Below are 21483 nucleotides of genomic sequence, written 5' to 3' on the forward strand. Positions count from 1 at the left end.
GTAGTGTGACACAAAATATTTTCTGTATTTAAATAGGGAAAACGTGGAGGTGTTTGGTCGCTTCTCTGCTTGGCCCCTATTGAATGAACTGGGCTAGTTAAGTGCAATCAAAGTATCTCGCACGCCAGAGCGATTGAGTACACGCACTGAGACGACAGAAGTATGTATCAACTTGTCCTAGTTAAGGGAATAACATAGTTTAATATGAAAAAAAAAAAAAAAAAACGGTGGAGTATCCCTTTAACTCATTTGGTAGTGTGGGATTACAAGTTTAAGAATCTGTTTAAGATCCGTCTTGACATAACATCACATGAAAAACTAAGGTGAAGTATATTGTATTTAGCATTTAAGGTAAAGATGGTGACATCAGATGAATGGTTCTATTAAGCAAAGATTATAGCAAGAGGTTTCTGCCATTGTAACAAATATCGGTGTTGATGTTAACAGTCTGCAGCGCGCTTCAGAAACCCTCCACCTCCCCCAGCTCCACCTGTATAATTCATGTATGGGGTTAATTCATGAATGTTACCAATGCAGCAGAATGTATTGGCAGTAGCAAGTCCCGTACTTGCTCTGCAGCAGAGTAGATCAATTCCGCAAAGACCAAATGTATTAGCATTGCCGTATCCATTACCATGCCAATCTCTCTGAGAGTTGCCATGACAGAAATACTGCAATATAAAAATGGTCAATTATGATTTCATGGTGACTTAAACGTATTTTGATGTTTTAATTGTGTTTTAGTAAGCCTCTGAAAATACTTTAATATTATTTGTGAATGAAAAATGCAATTTCCTTTATCATACTCAATTTATTCCTATATAAACAGAGATTTGAATACAAGGCATACTGGACAACAAGTTCAAGCAACTAAATGAAGAGCAGATGACCTTTTCTGTAAAGGCCAGTGGGCGCATAGAGCCCAGCTGACATTTGAGACACATTTTGGGGTGTTGCTCTACATGACCTTGGTCAAAAAAGATATGCGTACAAATCTGTTCATTTCAAGATGATAAATATTTGTAGCTTAGTGCAGTGTAAAACAAAATGTGCGCACAAATGGTTGTCTGTGTTCAGTGATTTCTCCTGTGTTAGAGCCCTCAGCTTTTCTGGAAGGTTCTGATCCTAATGAGTTTATTATTTTGGGCTCTGGGCTCACATTTAAGGCAATAAGAGCACGAGGCAATGCTTGTTTGGGAATATGTCTTCCAAATCTGTTGAATATGGAGAGCGACGTCTATAGCAGTGCTTATATATATTGCGTAAACAGTGCCTGTTGAGGATCACAATTTAAATGAAGTCCTCGGAAAGCATGTTAATTGCACTTTTCAGTGCTGTGAATCAAATATAAAATGCTGTTTATCCATTTTCTTTAAATGTGTTTGATATGTTTAGTCACAGGTCTAGGTTTGACTTTGAGTTATTGGGACACATTTACATATAAATAAATACACAGTTTTATTAATGCGATCCATTTAACAGACCTCCAGTGTTCATTAAGACATGATTGTCATAAACACTCATGAGCTTTGAGTTGTGACCCATGAGCTTATAACCCCGGAGTATATGTCATGTGACAACAGTGAGCATAAATAATTAGCTGAGAGACAAGGAACGTGCTTTATAAGTTAGGCTCTGGCTCTACTAGCATTCAGACTACACTACTGTCACTTGATCTGCTTCACCAATATAACCTTGGCCTTCATCCACTCACTGTGTGTGTAAAAAAGACTGCCTAGAGTCTCTTCAGTTAGTCTCAGCCTGTCCAACTGCAGCAACTCTCGGATACTGTGAGAATGTCGGATCAGTCGGTCTTTGATGTGGACGTATGGACCCTCACTCGCTTCGTGATGGAGAAGGGGCGGAAGGTGAAGGGGGCCACCGGAGAACTCACACAGCTCATTAATTCCTTGTTAACTGCTATTAAAGCCATCTCATCTGCTGTCAGGAAAGCTGGACTCAATCATCTGTAAGTTTTGTTGAATTACTTTGGATTTTAAGAATGGATATGTTTTACTCTAACTGTGTTGTGAACACATTCTTTGACTGTAGAAGCAGAAGGGTCAATTATAAAATCAAAATAAGAAGACAAGTAGTCAGACCTAGTTATGTTTTTGAGACTAGTTAAAGTTAGTTTTAGTAAAAGAACTGTAAAGTTACAGTGTATGTATGCATGCTTTTTATTTTACAGTAAGTGCACTTACGTGTATGGTTACGGTACTTAGAAAGAACCCAGTAATAGGTAACTATGGGTTTAGTTTAGGTTTAGGGGTTGGTTAAGGGTTAATAGGTATTACCGTTGGAAAAATGTGTTATCCACAAAAAAGTGAGACACTTTAACAAACACATGGGACAATCAGATGATGCCTAAAAGAAACTGAGGTAAATACACAGGGAAGGTAAACAATTAAACAAAGAACAGACATGCAATGCAATCAGAAACCATAGCAACAAATGATGATCAAGAGCTCAGACAAACAGCGACAGCAAACACATGGCTAAACAGAACAGAACATGACCGTTACAACATGCGGAACATGAATCCATTTGAGTTGTCTTTTTAAAGAAATAATAATAATATCATTAGAATATTCCTAATAATCATAAAATAATATAAATGATAAGGCTGTTCATTTCTAATGACTAATAATTCTCATGACAGCATTATTTAGGAGTAAGGAAATGCCATTTACTGTTTTGGCATCTGAACCTCAGTATCTGATTTTTAATAATAATAGTAGTGTCCTGTTTCACTGAACACAGTCAAGGTCTTGCCGGGCAGGTGAACGTCACAGGCGATGAACAGAAGAAGTTGGATGTGCTTTCCAATGATCTGGTCATCAATATGCTGTATTCCTCTTATGGCACCTGTTTGATGGTTTCTGAGGAGAACAAGGATGTCATCTACACACCTGCTGAGAAAAGAGTATGAGCTTTGTGATATAAGTCTTGTTATATATATATATATATATATATATATATATATATATATATATATATATATATATATTGTACATAATACTGTTCAAGAGAAAGGTCTGCCATTATTTACTCACTCTCATGTCGTTCCAAACCTGTTTTTCTTTTTCAAAAAAATGTTAGTTAAGGTTTATGTTGCTCTTTTCACAAAGTCAATCACACTCCTAAAAGTGAATTTTAAAAGCTTCACAAAATTAAAAAAAAAAAAAAAAAAAAAAAAATGGAAATTTACGTAAATATTCACTGAAAATTAGGAAAATCGCATCCAACATCATTAGTGTCAGTCTCTTGACATGGCATACTTATACTAGGAGATATTTCCATTGTTTGGCCTAAGAAAATTTGGAATTATATATAGTGACTATAATGGAGCTTTTGCCATTTTTTTTTTTAGCTTGACAGGCCCTTGCCTTTCCTTTTGTGTTCAAAGAAGAAAGAAAGTAGCCTAATACAGCAGGTTTAAAACAACATGAGAGTGAGTAAATGATAACATATATAATGATATGATAACGTATATAAATTGGAGTTGTTATATCAGCAATGAACTCTGGTCTAACAAGTAGCCTAAATAGTAATGTGCTTATATAATAAAATGAAACTGCTACTCTAACATTGTTATGAGATAAAAGAGAGAATGATCTCTTTTAATCAAAATCATAATCAAAATGTGTTGTCTATAACGTTTTACAACATCTCAAAATAACTAACAACAACACTTAATAATAATAATAAAACATTTTGAGCTGGATATTATCAAACCAGTCAGAATGGGATTACTTTCCATCACATATCCAATTGGCAGTGTTGAATGATGGGGAAAAACTTGAATAGTTGGGTAAAATAAAATTGCATGTCTGGAATAATTAAATAAATAAAAAATAAAAACTTAGAAATGTCTGTGTGGTTTCACAATAGTTATGGCTGCTTTGTTAATCAATAGGCTTTTTGTCAGTCTAACGTACCCTTTGTTCATGCATATTTGTTGGAGTTCATACAGAAAATTACCACATGAGGTCGCCGTCTCATTTCGGATGCATACTAAGTTCAGACTGCTGTTTGTCACAGGGAAAGTATATAGTGTGTTTTGATCCTCTGGATGGCTCCTCCAACATTGACTGCTTGGCCCCCATTGGCACCATCTTTGCCATCTACAAAAGAGTGAGTGAGTGTTTGTTCTGCATCTGTTGACTGCAAGATTGGAGTTTGGAGTTGCATGTGCATTTGGTGTAGCCTACTTTTTGATGCATGAGAGAAACCCATAATCAAATGCAATAAAGAAGCCATATAATTGTATATAGATTTATGTCATGTGGTGTGCGAGATGGATTGGTTTGATGTTCGGTGTTCTTGCTCTTGTGTTCTACTCTCCCATGCAGATTGACGAGGTATGCTGACTGCATAGACCTGCCTGATGACATATGGCTAAGCATGAATTCAATATAACTTTAAATTGATTTGATTAAGTGTATTAGAATGTGACGAATAACAACGGTACAGCTGAGTCTATTATTTAACTTTTGTTATGTTTTAATATAACATTTTCTTACTACAAATCGTTAAAAAGATACACTTCACGTAGAACTGCAGTAACTAACATGCACTCTAGGTGGTGTCATTGGGTTTGTATGTTAACGTGTATGTACAATTTTATTTGCTTTAACAATCCATTTAATCACCTAATTTGAGAGCCTATATTGTCTTTGTGGACAGGCCGCTGATTCAGTTGTTTTTCCTGTTTCAGACATCAGACGGAGAACCGACTGTCAAGGACGCTCTACAGCCGGGCAATCAGATCGTGTGTGCGGGTTACGCGCTTTACGGCAGCGCCACGGTAGTGGCTATCAGTACAGGGACTGGAGTTGACTTCTTCATGCTGGATCCAGTACGCGCAAAAAAGTTCAATCTGCTGAAATTATATACTAATGATGAATAATAATGCCAGGACTTTATTAAATAAATACGAAAAGTAGTCTGTTCTGAAATCAGAGTTGTGTAGCCTTTAGAATTCAAGGTAGATCATTAACCCAAATGAAAATTTTGTCACTACTTACTCTCCATCAAGTTGTTCCAACCTGTTTGAGTTTCTTCTGTTGAACACAAAATAAGATATTTTAAAGAATGTTGGTAACCAGACCCATATGGTATTTTTGTCCTACTATGGAAGTCAATGGGGCCCATCAACTCTCTGGTTATCAGCATTCTTCAAAATATGTTATTTTGTGGTCAACAGAAGACAAACTAATTCAGGTTTTGAACAACTTGAGGGTGAGTAAATAACGACAGAATTATTATTATTTATTTTTTTGGGGGTGAACTATCCCTTTAAAAGCACTCCAAACTATTTAAGTGAATCATTTACAGCTTAACGGCTTTCATGAGCAAAGTAAGCAGACACAAACATAATATTGTCTTATAAAGAAAAATAGTTATGTACTAAACTGAAACTTTTTTTGTACTTATATAATGTGTTACTGATAGTTTCACTTCTCTTTATGGATAGATTTTTGGAGGGTTTTTTTTTACAAATTAAGAGGGCACTTCTTTTTTTCAATTTCGGATTAAAGTCTTGGAATAGTTTGTGGCTGTAGTGAACTAGTTTTGATTCCTCATCTTAGGCTAAATTATATTTAGTTTATATTGCAGCATACAGTATAGTAGGGTGTCATTGTGTAGCATGAGATCATGACTTTTTTTATGTTCCTCTTCTTCAGGCAATTGGAGAATTTATTCTTACAGACAGAAATGTGAAGATCAAGAAAAAGGGGAACATTTACAGCATCAACGAGGGCTATGCTAAGTACTTTGATCCTGCAGTCAATGAGTATATAAAGCACAAGAAATACCCAGAGGTGGGTTCCCGTTCCCTACAGAGACATACACAGCAAAATAATGTTGCTTTGTCTTTTTATATTATTTTGGGAAAGTCATATTGTTGCTAGCCAAGATCTTTTTGAATGAGTCCTTAAGACCACAGCACAAATCAACCGTTGAGGGCACGTGTGTACAAAACATCATGTGAGAGAGCCGTAAGTACTCACATGTTCATGACATGTTGCGACAGAACAGAGAATGTTGCTTAGCTTGCCTGAAGAAAACTTGGTTTAAAACAAAGTGAGCCTGAATAATGCTTGATGACCGATCAACAGCTTGCATGACTGCGTTGCCGTGCTTAGCATCAGCTGATGTTTACACACGTTGCATATGCTGGAAAGTGATGAGCGACTTCCTTTTGCAGAATGAGTCTTGTTCTTTTTTTCTGAGCTGGAACATAGACTCAGCATATGCAACTGATTTGAGAGTGACTGCGTGCAGTTAGTGATCATAAATATGCTGAGTTTGAATTTTCTGTGGGTCAGCTAGTTAATTATTAAAAAAAAAAAAATAGTGAATAGATGTGAGATCTTGTGTTTCTAGGAATACATGTTTTTGTTTCTTCATTTTAAGATCATCTTAAGCAGTCTGATGGTGATAAGGAAAAAGTAAACAAGAAAAAAACCCAAAAGAGCTTGTCTTAGATAAAATACTGCATTACGAAATGGGAAACTCGCTATTAATCACGTTCATTATGTTATCAAGTCTGGCAGTGGAATATCATGTTGTTTTTGTAGAGGGGTTGTCGTCAGAAACATGCTATCATGCTAAGTATTGATTTGTCTGTTGTCTGTCATTGCTTGAGGTGGGGTTGGCTAAAAGAGCACGCTGCCACCTCTCAAAATCCATATTTAAATCCAAATATTATAACTTTATGAAGTTTGTTTTTACTGCTCACATCTAAGGAAGAGGGATTTCATCTGGTGACAGATGTATGGGTTACACTCTATTTTAAGATGTCCTTGTTACAGTGTAATTATACAGATACATACTGAGAAATATGAATTACCAACATGTACTTACTATAATTATGGTTTGGTTAGTTGCTGTTTTATAGTAATGTAAGGTGTGTAACAGGGACACTGTAAAATAAAGTGTTACCAATGTTTTTTAGCTGTCCAGCTGGGTTTCAGTTTCCTGGAGCTTCTCACACTACTTCCTGCTTTCCTATCCTCTTTTATTGAAGCACTTGTGACCTTTTGTTCCCGACAATGTTTGCTTACATTGTTTGCTGACTGTTGGTGCAAGTTGAAATTATTTTCAGTTTATTCAAATATTCAAGCTAGAATGATGGATATGAAAAAAGTTTGGGTTTTTGTTCATTCATATGAATACTGATATTATTTCCTGATATTATATTTGATGAAATGTAATTGTCTCACAGGATGGCAGTGCCCCGTATGGTGCCAGGTATGTTGGGTCGATGGTGTCTGATATACACCGTACCATTGCTTATGGCGGCATATTCATGTACCCAGCCAATGAGAAGAGCCCAAAAGGAAAGGTGAGCTCACATGCTTTAAGATATTCAGGGCAAACTGTGGAAACTGGTCATAAAAAGCAGATCAGGTGATCGTGATATAATAAATAATGAGTATGATGAAACTTAGGCCATTTCTTAATGCGTTCTCATCTGTACTTGTTTTCTTGTGGACTTGTGAAACGCCATCAGTCACTGCCCAAGTAGCCTACTGTTCAATTCAATGACCATATCTAGCCAGGATATATAATAGCATCAAAGAAACAATAGACAGAAAAAATAAATAAACTATACAGGAGAAACATTACAAAACATTTTCAAAAACAAAAAGGATTCAAAAATTCCATACATTCATTTCGCTTTTTTATTTCTTGCATTTTTTAGGGCTTCGGTATAATGTTAAAGCTCAATTTTTAATAACATAAAGTTAAGTTTATTATATTTAGTCCATTTCTGCTTGTGAATATGGCATTTTCCATTCATAAAGAGATAACCAGAGTAGCCAGAGCGAGCTGAGTGACACGATCAAGAACGCCGTTGTTCCATTTGCAGAATAACCGGACTTGCGCCATCGCGAGTTTGTTCTTCTTGGCAAGTCCGAACTACCTTGGATGCAAGTCTGAAGTTTGCGTACTTGGTATTGAGAAACGGCCTTAGAGTGTTTCAGTAGGTTAGTCTTATGGTTGTCCAGTTCTATTTTGGTATTTTTTATGTATTATAGCATTTATTATTAGCTTTTTTTTAGTAACATTAGGCTATGTGCTGTTGTCATTTTGATTTTTTTTATTTCTATTTAGCTTTCATTTTTATTTCAGTTTTAGCAATTTTAGTATTTCAACATATTTTATTTTAGTTTGCTGCCAAGGCAACATTTCTATTTTTTTCTATTTCTATTTTTTTGGGTTCACTCGATCGAAAAGCTATGCATTTTCCCCATAGACTTTTGGAAAATCGTTTTACAAAGAGTTGTAACCTTTAAATTTTTTGTCTATCAAGATAATCTTTACAAGTTAATCCAAAACGTATACATTTTGAAGCCTATATAATTTAAAATCCACACGCAGACACAATAAAGTTTAAAAACCACAAACAGGTTATAACTGGTTTATCTGGTTATAACAGGTTTTATGTCATAGATTAAAACGTGAAAATATTTAGAGGCTTTGTTAACCACAGACCTTATTTCAGGCGATTTAGAAAAAAAAAAAACATTTAAAAAACCCATACTTAGCGAGGGAACCGCAAGTGCTAAAACCGCAAGTGCTAACTCACTTACGCGTTTGGCCTACAAAGTGACATCATAACCTTTTTCACAGCAGCGCCATCATCTTTTTAGTGTGAATGAAAGCGAGGCTGTGAGGGATAGACAAAGACATGCATCTTTTCAGTGGATTGTACTGTTATTTAATGTTTTTGGATTGTTCTGCTGTAAGTCTATTCCTCACAGCCTCGCTTTCACACCCATCATGGCGCTGCTCTGAATAAGGTCTATAGTGTTTGGACTGCTTATTATTCGCTTGGAAAAAAAGAAAAAACTTTGGATGATCTAAATAGTGTGTGCGTGTTTTTTCCTCGGGGTTCCCCTCACACAATAGGATTTCTGATTGTAAATATTCAACTTGTGGATATTTGCAATTTGATGTTGGTGCGGCCGACGATTTACCAAGCAAATTGAATCACTTCTAACATGTCACAACACTGGAAAATTTGATAAGATAATCTGTAGAACCACCACGATAACCAGGACTTTACCCAGGATTGACGGAGGGGAAATATCTTGTAGTGTGTGGCTGCCTTTAGTCTTCTTGGGTTTTGACATCACGTCTGCAGCACACTGTTAACAATATTTACGTATTAATTCTAGCTTTAGTAACCAGACTAGGTCAATCTATCATAAGTTATACTGTAAATGACTTCATGGTTTACAGCAGGTGCAGGCAAGTCTTATCCTGATAACAGATAACCTCTCATATGAGGTTGAAGAGCTGTGTCATTCCTGACAAAACACACAGCATGAACATAAACTGGAGCAAATACACTCTATAGCATGAAAGGAGTGACCCAGATTATATATCTGAAGTTCATGCAGCTTTTCAAGAAATTCCAGTGTATTAACTTATGTATTTGCACAGTCCAGTTTCTCTGTTCTACATAGATAAGACCTAAACGAATCCGTAAAACATACTCAATTGATGCGAGAAAATGAAGCATACCAGCTTCAAAGTCGGGGGTAAAACTACAATAAGTGTTCACGGTTTTGACCCTTTGAAAAATAACTTGTATTGTCAGCGTTATGTAACTTCTTTTTTTCTCTCGCGCGTTTCATGCTATCCAGCTGAGGTTGCTGTACGAGTGTAACCCCATAGCCTTCCTGATCGAGCAGGCCGGAGGCATCGCCACGACAGGCACCCAGCGCGTCCTGGATATTATTCCCGAGGATCTGCACCAGAGAGCGCCCTTTGTGGCGGGCTCTCCAGATGATGTGGAGGAGTATTTGTCCTTTGTCAAGAAACATAAAAAATAGAGATTTAGGTTGTGATTTGATCCACTGAAAATCACGAGATGATAGCATGCAAAACATCACAGTAGCTTTTTTTAAACTGTAGAAGCAATGCTTTTGTAAACAGAATCACATTAAATTTTCTGTATTTAAAATAATTTTTTGCTTTACGTATTTGTTCTTTTACCCCTTTCTCAATTGGTCTTTCTTCCTCACTTATTTTATGCGAACATAATGTGCTTCAGCAATGTGTTGTTTGTTAGTTGGAAAAGCGTTTACACCCTCTGGTTCTTACAAACTCCTCCCTATTAGTGCAAGAGCCAAAACCCAGTAATCTCCACCCCACAAGTCTTAGTTTGCTGGTCATGATGACGGCCCGTGTAATGGCAAAATGCCAAGAGATAAACAAATAGGACACATTGAGCAAATGAACAGCCCTCAGTGTTAATGTTCACCTCTCCTGAATATCAAAACACAATATAGTGAAGAAATCTGGAAAGCTTTTTTTTTTTAAACCCTCATGAACATGTTATATGCTGTTTAATTTAGAAAGCAGTACTGAAAACCAGTACCATCCGATCACAACCAACTAACTTCCTGTTTGAATTGGCTTAGTTACACTAGTTTGGATTTTCTGTTTGCTAATCAAGTCAACTAAATGTCGCAGTGAGGTTATAGGTTATATAGGAATACATTTATTTTGCAAATGATATGTAAAGCTACTGCAAAATATAATATAAGTTTCGAATTTTGGGGGAAAATAATCTTATCCTCACCAAGGCTGCATTTATTTGATCAGAAATACAGTGACATATCCCAATATAAAATGTTTTCAATGTAATTATTCTTGTGTTGACCAAGCTGAATTTTCAGAATCATTACTCATCTTCAGTGTCACATGATCCTTCAGAAATCATTCTAATGCTGATTTGGTGCTCAAGAAAAAATAATATGTTTTTAAATTCTATATAGAAAACTACTGGAAGAAAATAAATCCAAGCCAAGCAGAAACAGTTCCATTTTTAAAAGTTTAATTGATCATATGGATAGTAGAAATAAAAAAAAAAACACATTTGTACATTTCAACTTAAACTAAACAACATGTATTTACATTGAGGCAAAAATCAACTAAATCAACGGCATTAAAATGACTGAAAACAATTGCATAAAGTCCCTATAACAGTGTCACACAATGCCTAGAGTTTGAGGTTTCTCTCTCTCACAGTCTCATTCAGGCTGTGAGACACAGTCCCCTGTGTTAGGCGACTCCTTTTTTTACTACACAAGTGGATTTCAGTGAACCACTCAGGTACCCGAGACACTAATGCGGCCTTCTGGTACAATGTCTAGATTCGGGAGGTATCGTCCTTAGACAAGAGGGTAGCTGGCTGCTGTAGCAATGCCACAGTGGTTGTGTCTGTCCTTTGCCATTAAGATATATCCTTTATCACCCCATTTCTCACTCCAGCTAGAATACAGAAAAAGCACATTGGGTTAAAAACACTGGCTTTAAACATCGGCCGTTCATGGTTTTATATGGATGTACAGTATAAATGACCTTCTCACCTGTTCTTGACAATCCAGTACTTCTTGCCATCAACATCCTCACCATCAAAACCATAACCAACGGCGAGAACGCCGTGATCTAGCTCCTCGCTGCTGCATTCTTTCTCATAGTAGATGCCTATAACAAGAGGTATACATCCATTAGTTCACATCAACAGGCTTCTCCTTCACTAAATTGTCATAACGCAGTTATTAAGTAGGCTTAACAACTAGTGGTGAGAAATATGCGCACCTGACTGGTAGAACTGGAAAGACTCGTGTCCAGCGTCAATAGCCACTGACACCGGCCCCACAGAGGCTATAGCTTTCATCAGAGCATGTTCCTTTCCACTGGGAATGTCAACGAATCCAGTGTCATTGGCCGCACTGTTTTGAGGATCATAATGGCAAGGCTGATCGTCCTGAAAACAAATGTAAAACAAAGCATGTTATGGTAATGTAATCTTTTATGTAAATAATCAGAATAATTTCAGAGGAATTAAGAGTAGGGCTGTCAAACGATTAATCGCATCCAAAATAAAAGTTTGTGTTTACATAATATATGTGGGTGCACTGTGTATAATTATTTTGTATATATATATATATATATATATATACACACACACACACACACACATGCTTTTATATTTAAGAATTTTTTTTTATTTATAAGTCAAATATGTATATTTATATAATATAAATTATATATAAATCTATGTACATGAAAATAAATATATATTTCTTAAATATATATAAGCATGTGTGTGTATTTATATATATATATATATATATATATATATATATATATAATATTTATACACAGTGCACCTACATATACTTTGTATTATGTAAACACAAACTTTTATTTTGGATGTGATTAATCGTTTGAGAGCCCTAGTTAAGAGTAATGTAACTTACAGTTCCCAAGTAGGGGTAGGAGTCCTCTGAGTCCAGACCGCTTTGGTCCTTGATATACTGGAAGGCCTGGTCCATGAGGCCTCCGTTACAGCCCTCATTGCCTTCAGGACGGGAGCAGTCCACCAGGTTCTGCTCACTCAGAGACACCAGTTTTCCAGTCTTCCTGAACATCTGACCCTCCATGGCTCCGGTGGTGCTGAAGGCCCAGCAAGAACCGCACTCACCCTGAAAATATCACATTTGAAAGCATTTTAGACCAGCGATTCTCAAGCAGGGAGCCATCAGGATGACAAAATAATTTTGACATTATATTTCTTAGTTTGGTTTCCCATGGTCTTGAAAAAACTGATATGAAGGGGCCTAATTTTAAAAATGTGAATTTTAGACTAGGAAAAGTTATGAGAATTAATAAACCATGGGTATTTTTTAATAACTGTTACTAGTCATCTGTAATAACAAGCTCAATATTTTGTGTAGAAATTGCAAATAAAACTTCTGGAAAAGTTACTGAAAGTTAACTAACATTTTGAATTGTAATTATTATTACTTTTATATTTAGTTTGTTATTTTAAATATAATTATTCACCTGATCTTTCACAGGAGTCACATATCCCTTTTCTCTCCAGTCCAACTTATTTGGGACCTCCAGGAAGTTGGGTTCCATGAAGAGGGATCCAGTGAATCGTCTCTCTCTCTTTTGCTTGAAGCCATTCATCACCTGCCTGAACTCCTCATGAGTCTGTAGATATAGAATAGATTTTTTAGTGCTGAAGGAATTTCAAAACTCAGTATGCATACGCCTCAAATAAACGGTAACGCTTCCTTTCACAGTACAGTACTTGCAGTGTATTTACCTAGAAAGTACTGGCTATATAAGGTAAGTACATGGAACAGGGGTAGGTTCACTAAAATAAGAACATAGTATTTACATGGGTAACTGGACTGTAAAAGGAAGCGTTACCAAATAAACTTGTTCTGCAGTCTTACCATGTCACCAAAGTGGTTCATTCCGAGTCTGTATGTGTGTTTGCCCATGGAGTGATCAAGATTGTGCATTTCGATCTTATTCAAGTTTTTCTCCCAGATCATTCGCCTCCACCCCTCCTCCTTCTGTGTTGAAAGAGATAACACTGAGTTCCACATCTTGCTCCATTTTTAACTTGTTCATGAACATTTAAAGCCAGCAATCTCTCTTTAAAGGTAACACTCACTTCATGGTATTTTTTACTGTGCCAGTTCTTCCACTGCTCCCAATGGTCATCCAATTGTTTGTCCAGAGTTGGAGCAGCAAAAACTGCACTGAGGCACAACGTGAACGCTGCCAAATAAACCCTCATGGTTGAAACACTGTGGGGACAAACAACAAGTCAGGCATGTTGCAACAAGTGACCATGAACTGTTTTATTACATGTAAAGATATCAAACTTAAATATACAGTTACTGTTCTTTTTTCTTAACCAACTTTTTAGACCGAATATGGTCTATGTAGGTCTAATATAGGTCTATGTGTCATATTTAAATTGTGAAAATATAAGACCTTTTAAGTCGACCTTTAACTATGTAATTCCGATTTACATATCAGTCAGAATTCCAACTTTTTGTCCTATATTTTACTTATTATTAAACGTATTATTATTGTAATTAATATTATTTTAAGTGCTGAATAAACCTATTTAAAATGGTTACATATAATGTTACGCAAGACATTGCTGAAACGGCTTGAAATTTCGTGCCGAATATCCCAAGTCAGTCACCTCACTGCTGTATAATTAAACGACAACATGTATGCATATTTAAAAAGATTTTTTTTCCACGGTGTCGTGAGATCAGATTACTGTCTGCCACTATATATTTGTTTACACCGTGTAACGTAAATAACCAACAGCAGGCAGATCCGAGGCAGATGTAACTAGTTAATAACCTTGTTATGAATAATACAAGCGAGTGGACGCGTAACGTTAAATTAAAAAGCTTACAAACCTACAGAAATGAATCTATATCGGTAACGTTATATGACTGTATATCTTCTAAAAATATATATCGTTATTTGTTTTGAGCACGGGCCTCTGGACAGACACACACACACTGGTGTCTGGACACAGAAGAGAATATGGTGTTCCTTTAGCTGCGGTCACGGGATCTAGGCGGTTGGGTTGCAGCCCAGTTTCCCAGGAAAAGAAAACAAAGAGCGAAACCAGGCCACGGAAATCGAAAAAGAAACTATTGGAACCATTTTAGAGAAATGATCATAGCAAAAAGCGCCATGCTTTAACGTTACCCATCCTATTAAGGTGTGTGTGTCGAATACAGTTCATTAAAATGTATTTTGTAATGTATTAAGTTAACGTTAACAAAAGCGACAGCAAGCTCGATTCTGTTCTGTAAAAACCTAAAACAAAGATGTATATAATTTGCACTAAATGGTCCATATTGACGGTTTTTAGAAATAAATAAATGTTAAAACAACTAAAATTTCAGAAAGCTTAAAAAACTCCTGACTCACCCGGTCGTCCTGAATCCCGAAGAAAATATTTTTTTTCACAGACGAGCCACAAGTTTATAGTGCATCTGAAGGCAAATTCCTCATTTCTCATTGGTCGAGACTCTTGACTATAGATTTTTGATCCCGCCCCTCTGAACACGTCGGAGCATGTGATCCACCAGCACGTGATGAGTTCCCGACAGATTATGATCTGACTCATGGAGAAAAAAAAAACAATGTAACAACATAAACGAAATAAAAATGTGTTATAGGGCCTAGCTTCTGTTATTTAACCTATTATTAACCAGCCAGTAATGCTTATGCCTCTTAAGTGTTCAAAGACAAGTTCACAACATGAAATCTATACAGTTGATTGACAAATGTTAGAATTGATTAACTTACTAAACCAAGATTGTAACAGCTGACAAGATACTTAGAAAATAAATAGATTTAAAATTGTGTATATTCATTTATAAAAGATCATAAAACAAAAGGCACTCTATTTAAGCAGGCAGTCATTTCAATCACTATAAAATACATTGAACTGCATTACTCTGCTCACTCACACATCGAGAAGAACACAAGACCAGTGTATATTGGATTTACTATCAGTGTGTCTATGTGAGGACGTCAGTGCAGGTTATCTAGAGTCGAAGGAATGACTCCAGCCTAAATAAGAGCTCACTGCAAATAAGACCAGGGGATCACAACTCACTTTAAACGTATTAAATAAAACACTGATGATGTATAGCCTATAAATATCATAGGTTTAAAATAGGTGGGAAAAATAGGCTAATATAAAATCAATAAGCTCCACAGTGCTCTATGAGAAACTGCACATGTGCATTTAATGGGGAATCTGGGCCTTATTCAGTGGAAATGCTTCTTATGGCATGTATTACTGAGCACACACTAAATACACAATGGGACTGTTAAGTCCACAAAATAAGCCACTTTAAGAGCAAAATATATTGTAGTTTATTTTTGTATGTATTTTTTTTAAAGGTGGCAATATTTAACCTTGCTGCATAAATGTGCCTGCCTGGACAGTTAATGCCAATTAGCCTAAATTGAATAAAATAAAATAAACCTAAATTAGTTTATGTGTGTAATTTAAAAGACAGTTTTATTAGTATTTAAATAATAAAGATAATTTAGTTGAGTAACCTTTCAAATGCAATCAGAGTGGATGTGAATGTTTTAATTGAGATGGGAATTCAACATTCCACATTGTTTACATTCATGCAAAGCTTTGAGGCAGGCCAGAATTAGAGATTAGAGTGCTTCTGAATCTACATACCAACAAAAGGGGGAAAACACTGATTAGTGGGTCGTCTGTCACAAGTAGTGCACAATAGCCGTGGAAGGGAAGATTGCTCAGTTATCACTTAAGCCTATCAGTGAACCTCATAAAGCAATCATCAAAAATCAGTAGTTAAAAGAAATACAATTGATCAACACACGTTCCATTGATCAACACAAGTGTGAGCAAACACACAAGCCAAACATGACTCTGTGTCAGATTAGTAGCCACATTGTCACTAAATAGATTTTTTTTTAAAGTCAACTACAGTCTATTGGTATTTGGTTCCATTAAGCTTTTGTAACATTTATTTTTAAGAGTAACAGAAACAGAGCTGTAAAAATAAAATAAATAAATAAAAAAGAGGAAAGCTTAAATTTGTTATGTTGAAATACATATGGGGCGGAAAATCCGTTTGCTGAATAATGCAAGCTCTGTCTTGCACACACTCTGACTCCTCAAAAAAAAAACAAGCACATGACTGAATATTCATCATGCAATCATTATTTTCAATTCATTTTAGTGGGCCGTTCTTCTCACGGCTGATTTGAAGGCCTCAGTGGGAGAGAGTATACACGCAAAAGCCATTTTACAAAAAAAACTTACTGGAGGGCGCTTGAGAAAACTTTTAAAACATGGACTGTTTCTGGGACGCGTTTATTAGCAAATGACATAGTTTAGACCAAGTAATCAGCCATTTTGTAGAGGAAGACTTCCTGCCCTTTCCACGACAATCTCTTTCCTTCAAATGTTTTCTCTCAGTTTATTTTTTATTAAGTGTTTTATTATTAGCTTACACATAACTATGAATGTTTCTCTGTTTTCACATGATCTCTTTTCTTTGTACTGTACCCTTAAGTTGGGGTGGTTCATAAATAAATTGATTATTATCCTAAAAATCTTTTTCAAACAGCGAAATGTAAATGGAAAATACTATAAGACATTAATGAGAGTCATTGAGTAAACAATTTATTATATAAAAAAGTAATACACTGTAAAGTTTAAGGAAGTATTAAGGACATGGCATTCAGAGACATGCGAACATAATATAAATAGAGACATAATGTGAAGGTCTTGTGCAAAGAGATGACTGTACAAGTCTTAAATACACCAGGATAAATTCCCCTCTGATGTACCCTGTTAAAGTCTTAAGAGAGGAAATCAGGAACCTTGACCACAGCTAAACAGAGAAAGCGCTCCATAATACGTGGACTTAAATCACAATATACAAATGTGCCGTTTGGAATGAGAGAACAACAAATGCCAGATTCCCTTTTAGAAAGTCTGTGATTTTAAGCCTGCAAGGGGAATGATGAAGGGTTGGAGGAAAGACCTGTTCCAAAATATAATATGGAACAGTCCTCGGTTTTTTCCGTCGACATTAAAAACATGATGAAATCGCAACCGTCTTGTTTAAAGGAGAGCTTTAGATGTAACAAAGTCTTTGCTGCCATCTACAGTTTTCAAGTTGACACTTCATTTGTCTCCAGTATACCTCAACCAGACAGGTATTCGATTCTCCAGTGTAAAGAATACACGACTAAGTGTTGAAAATAAGTCTTAAACACTCGACAACAGTGTAAATGTGTGAAACAGATTATATTGATATAACAGCTGAACAATTGCAACAAAGATCATGCTTATCAATACACTGAAGCAGACACCATTTTTATAAAAAAAGAATATCTTATTTGTCGTGTAAGTGCCTCGATTATTTCATCACTTCCATTTGATAGGTAGTTAGAACTGTGATATTTCTCAAAAGTGAATGTGACAAGTGTAAGTGTGAAGGATTTTAGAAACCAGATTTTAAAACAAATTAATTACCATGTTTTTGTTTGCTTTTAAAGGAATGTTTAGGTTTGTGCTTTATCAGTCAAATAAATCCTGTCTGAAAAAAATTAGTTGCAATAAGAAACATTCAGGTAGTAAATGTAAACTACACAATTGTCTATGTTGTAGAACAAGCATCCATCTATTGTCGCGTAATAGATATGTTCATTAAAATCTTCATAAGACAGGTAAACACTGAAGCACTTTCAGAGGTGCACATCCAATTTTTAAAATCTATGATGGCTCTTTGTCAACAGTTCGCCACCTTCAAGGCACTCAATAGCTTGAGTCTTTTATTTAAAAATGTTGCCAAGCACTTAGTGATCTATCATTCGGTCATCAAATTTAGTGTAATTCCCCTAAACAGCTGTCTGATTATATAGAAGTAAATCGCTAACTGCGGAATCATTCAATTAGGACATTTTGAGAAAGGCCGTCTACAGTTTCACCTTGGGAATGTGAGACGGCCTATAAAAGACTTCCAGGGGGAAAAACAAAAACAAAAGTTACATAGGCACCTTTTGAGAGATACCAAGGATGAACATTCAGAAATCGCAAAGGGCAACAAAATGGAAATGAACAGAGTATCTGATTCAAATACTTCAGTCTCAGGACCAGCAGGGAGTTTGATATTTAACACAACTCTGCCGGATAATTGCACGTTTCTCTATAGACACCAGTGACGTCCTAACGAGAGATCACGGAACTGATGGAGTTGTAGGACGTGCCGCCCCCATTACACACCGGGCTGTAGGGCTCCGGTGGGGTGCCCAGAACCTCCAAGTTGACCCGGAACACCGGCGCAGCTCTAAGGAGGAAATCCGCTGCGTCCCGGCGGCCGAGTTCTCGCAACTTAGCGAGCAAAACTCCTATGGTAGACTCGGGTCGTCGGCTCCACTCTTGCAGGAGCGTGGCTGTGGGGCTGATAAGGGAAAGGGGGTCCGCAGGCGGAGTCCCGTTGGTGCCAGAACTGTATTTAGCAGCGAGCTCGCTAAGGCCCAAGTTCATGGCAAGCAGGCACCAGTCCTTTCCGAGGGCATCGGGTGGGTCCAGCAGGCGGCAGAGTTTGCGCCGAGCCAGGTGACTGACTTCCGCCACGGACACTTCCCCTCCAAGACTGCCCTGTTTGTAGACATGGGTGCAACCTAATGCTACGATACTGACGAAGCTCTCGCGATAGCCGCCCATGGTGTTGGACAGCGCGTTCTCGCCTCGAGCCTGAGCACGGAAAAAGTCCCTCGGCTGGTAGAGCATGACAGGGCCGTGGTGTTCCCGCAGCTGCTGAGGGCTTAGATAATGACGTGCGGTAAGCAGACCGGGTAACGTGGCAGCTAGGAGACCCTCTGCCATGCCGCACAACGTGTCCAGCAAAGCGTAGCAACGTCCGGAATCTGCGTCAGGTCCTCGTAACTGTACCTCCACGCCCTGCCCGTGGTTCACAAGCAGAACCAGAGCCTCAGCACCACCGAGTCCGACCCGAGCTCCACCGCTCCACAACCTCACATCCTCGGCCTCGACCTCGGGCTTCTGTTGCCGGCCCCACCGGCATAAGTTGACTTGGAACTTATGGAAAAGTCCACAAGGGAATGGCGCCAAGTGCTCGGCGGGGACCACGCGCACTCCACCGTAAAGCAAAGTGTCCTCACCTTCGATGTCTTCCTCATCAGTCCAGGTGTGCTGTAGGCCACCCGTGCGTATCAGGGCGGGAATGTCCACCATCCCCGGGTTGGCTAAGTCACGGGCACATACGTCCATGGCGTCGAGCACCTGGAGAAGTTCATCGATGTCCCCTTCGCTGACGAGGGTTTGGAGTTCTTCCACACGGTAGCGGCCTCGGTAGTGGTGGATCGCTTTGGGGGTTTCGATTGAGAGAAGCTTGCCAAGTACGTTACTACAAAGCCAGCGAGGATCTAACAGGACAACATCCTGGACAGTCTCACTCTGCATGATGTTAATCTAGAGCAAAAAATGGAATAAACATTATTTTGTGCAGGGAAATGGGTGATTCTGATTGTCATTTAAAGGGATACTTCACTTTTTTGAAAATACGCTCATTTTAACACTCCCCCAGAGTAAAACAGTTGAGTTTTACCGTTTTCGAATCCATTTAGCCGATTTTTTTGATATTTAGAAGAATATCACTAACCAGACACTATGGAACTAGTACTTTCCTACTATGGAAGTCAATGAGACCAGAAACTGTCTGGTTACAGATATTCTTCTAAATATCAAAAAATCGGCTGAATGGATTCGAAAACGGTAAAACCCAACTGTTTAACTCTGGGGGAGTGTTAAAATGAGCCTATTTCCAAAAAAAAAGTGGAGTATCCCTTTAAAGGTCTGTTCACATTAACATTCAGTGAAATTAAATTTTTATTTAAATAAAGGGCTGTTAATGTGTCTGTTCAGACCAACACAAACATTCACATGCTGTCAATGTGAGAGATTTTTTTTTTTTTTAATGTAGGGATTTTTTTAACTGTTTTCTACTGCACAACCAAGAAAACCAATAAGATTCACACTTTTGGTCACATGCTCAGACACGCTGAATCTACAACTCAGTGGTGCTCACGAACAGACTATTTTGCTAAGTGCCAGTGAACAGCAGAGGAAGAATTTGGAACCAGCTCTCTATACTCTTTATTTGATATTGCTTGAGAGTAAATAAAAAATCTGATCGGCAAATTTGAAAACATGTAAATAATGTTTCACTTATTTTTTTCTCTCTGAAAAGCAGGTGTCAAAACAAAGTTGCATACCGTTTTGTGACTGCTTTTCTAAAAGCACCACCTACTGTTAGGCAGTGAATCATGTTTTTTTCATTTAGCCAATCAGGTGTTTATATGCATTAGTCTGAACAGACATATCATGTGCAAAAATTGGACCAAATATCTGTGTTGGTGTGAACAAGCCTTTAGGTGGCTTCAATAACAGTTCAGGTATGTTGATCCAAATTTAAACGGTCACTTTAGGAGAGAAAGGTCATTTTCATAAACGTGATGATACTGTATGTCAACACAAATCATCAGTAGATATATCAGTTATAAGTGCAGAATTTAGGTCTGTTCATCACACAGAGCTCTTGTACACATTTGGAAGACTAGGAATAAGGCAAACACATTGATTTTTGAAATTTGTAGCTTGATAGCTCAAGATTGCAATGCATTTTCAGGGGTTGGGGTTGGTACAATGCATCTGAAGTCCCATAAACAGAGCATCTTATGTAAGTAAATGTTAATAAAGCTGAATCACAGATTGGCATTTTAGCCCATCAACATCAAAACATTCCCTAAAATGTGTTTAAGTGTTGCTGCTGAAAACATAAATGACTAATACTGATGAGAATGACTCATTCACCTGCCCTCTCTATCGGTGAAGCTGATGTTGTAATGGTTGTGGGTGGTCAATAGACTGTAAAAGCCCCTATTCAGTTGCTGACGCCCACCAACTCATTTGGATTCACATAAAAACATGTTTGTAGATGTTCTGTATTGTAGACTTTGAGTGGTTTCAATGTGGTATTAATAGCGGGGGTGTGCGTGATAGAACAACAAAATGCATGACAATAATCA

General features: G+C 37.3%; 3 protein-coding genes across 3 annotated transcripts in view; 1 reads left to right on the plus strand and 2 right to left on the minus strand.

The window, feature by feature from the left end:
• The first annotated feature begins 1761 nt into the window (after positions 1-1761).
• On the plus strand, positions 1762-9986 carry fbp2 (fructose-bisphosphatase 2). Its single transcript, XM_039649951.2, has 7 exons — positions 1762-1969; positions 2764-2926; positions 4045-4137; positions 4721-4861; positions 5691-5828; positions 7235-7354; positions 9666-9986. The coding sequence occupies exons 1-7, from the start codon at positions 1797-1799 to the stop codon at positions 9852-9854; spliced, it is 1017 nt and encodes a 338-aa protein (XP_039505885.2). The 5' UTR covers positions 1762-1796; the 3' UTR covers positions 9855-9986.
• Positions 9987-10844: 858 nt separating this feature from the next.
• Positions 10845-14923, minus strand: ctsla (cathepsin La). Its single transcript, XM_039649953.2, has 8 exons — positions 14797-14923; positions 13505-13640; positions 13281-13403; positions 12880-13032; positions 12294-12518; positions 11629-11797; positions 11397-11514; positions 10845-11298 (listed from the first exon to the last, which is right to left on the minus strand). Exons 2-8 carry the CDS (start codon positions 13628-13630, stop codon positions 11199-11201), a joined length of 1014 nt encoding a protein of 337 aa, XP_039505887.2. The 5' UTR covers positions 13631-13640; positions 14797-14923; the 3' UTR covers positions 10845-11198.
• A 2102-nt stretch (positions 14924-17025) lies between these two features.
• Positions 17026-21483, minus strand: part of dapk1 (death associated protein kinase 1) — a 68512-nt gene continuing 64054 nt past the window's right edge. Inside the window, exon 26 of the mRNA XM_039649916.2 lies at positions 17026-19867. Coding sequence (XP_039505850.2) covers positions 18599-19867 — 1269 coding nt within the window. The 3' untranslated portion in view covers positions 17026-18598. The remainder of the gene's footprint in view (positions 19868-21483) is intronic.

Source organism: Pimephales promelas, chromosome 4 (assembly GCF_988280905.1).
Source record: "Pimephales promelas chromosome 4, fPimPro1.hap1.1, whole genome shotgun sequence".
Taxonomy (NCBI): Eukaryota; Metazoa; Chordata; class Actinopteri; order Cypriniformes; family Leuciscidae; genus Pimephales; species Pimephales promelas.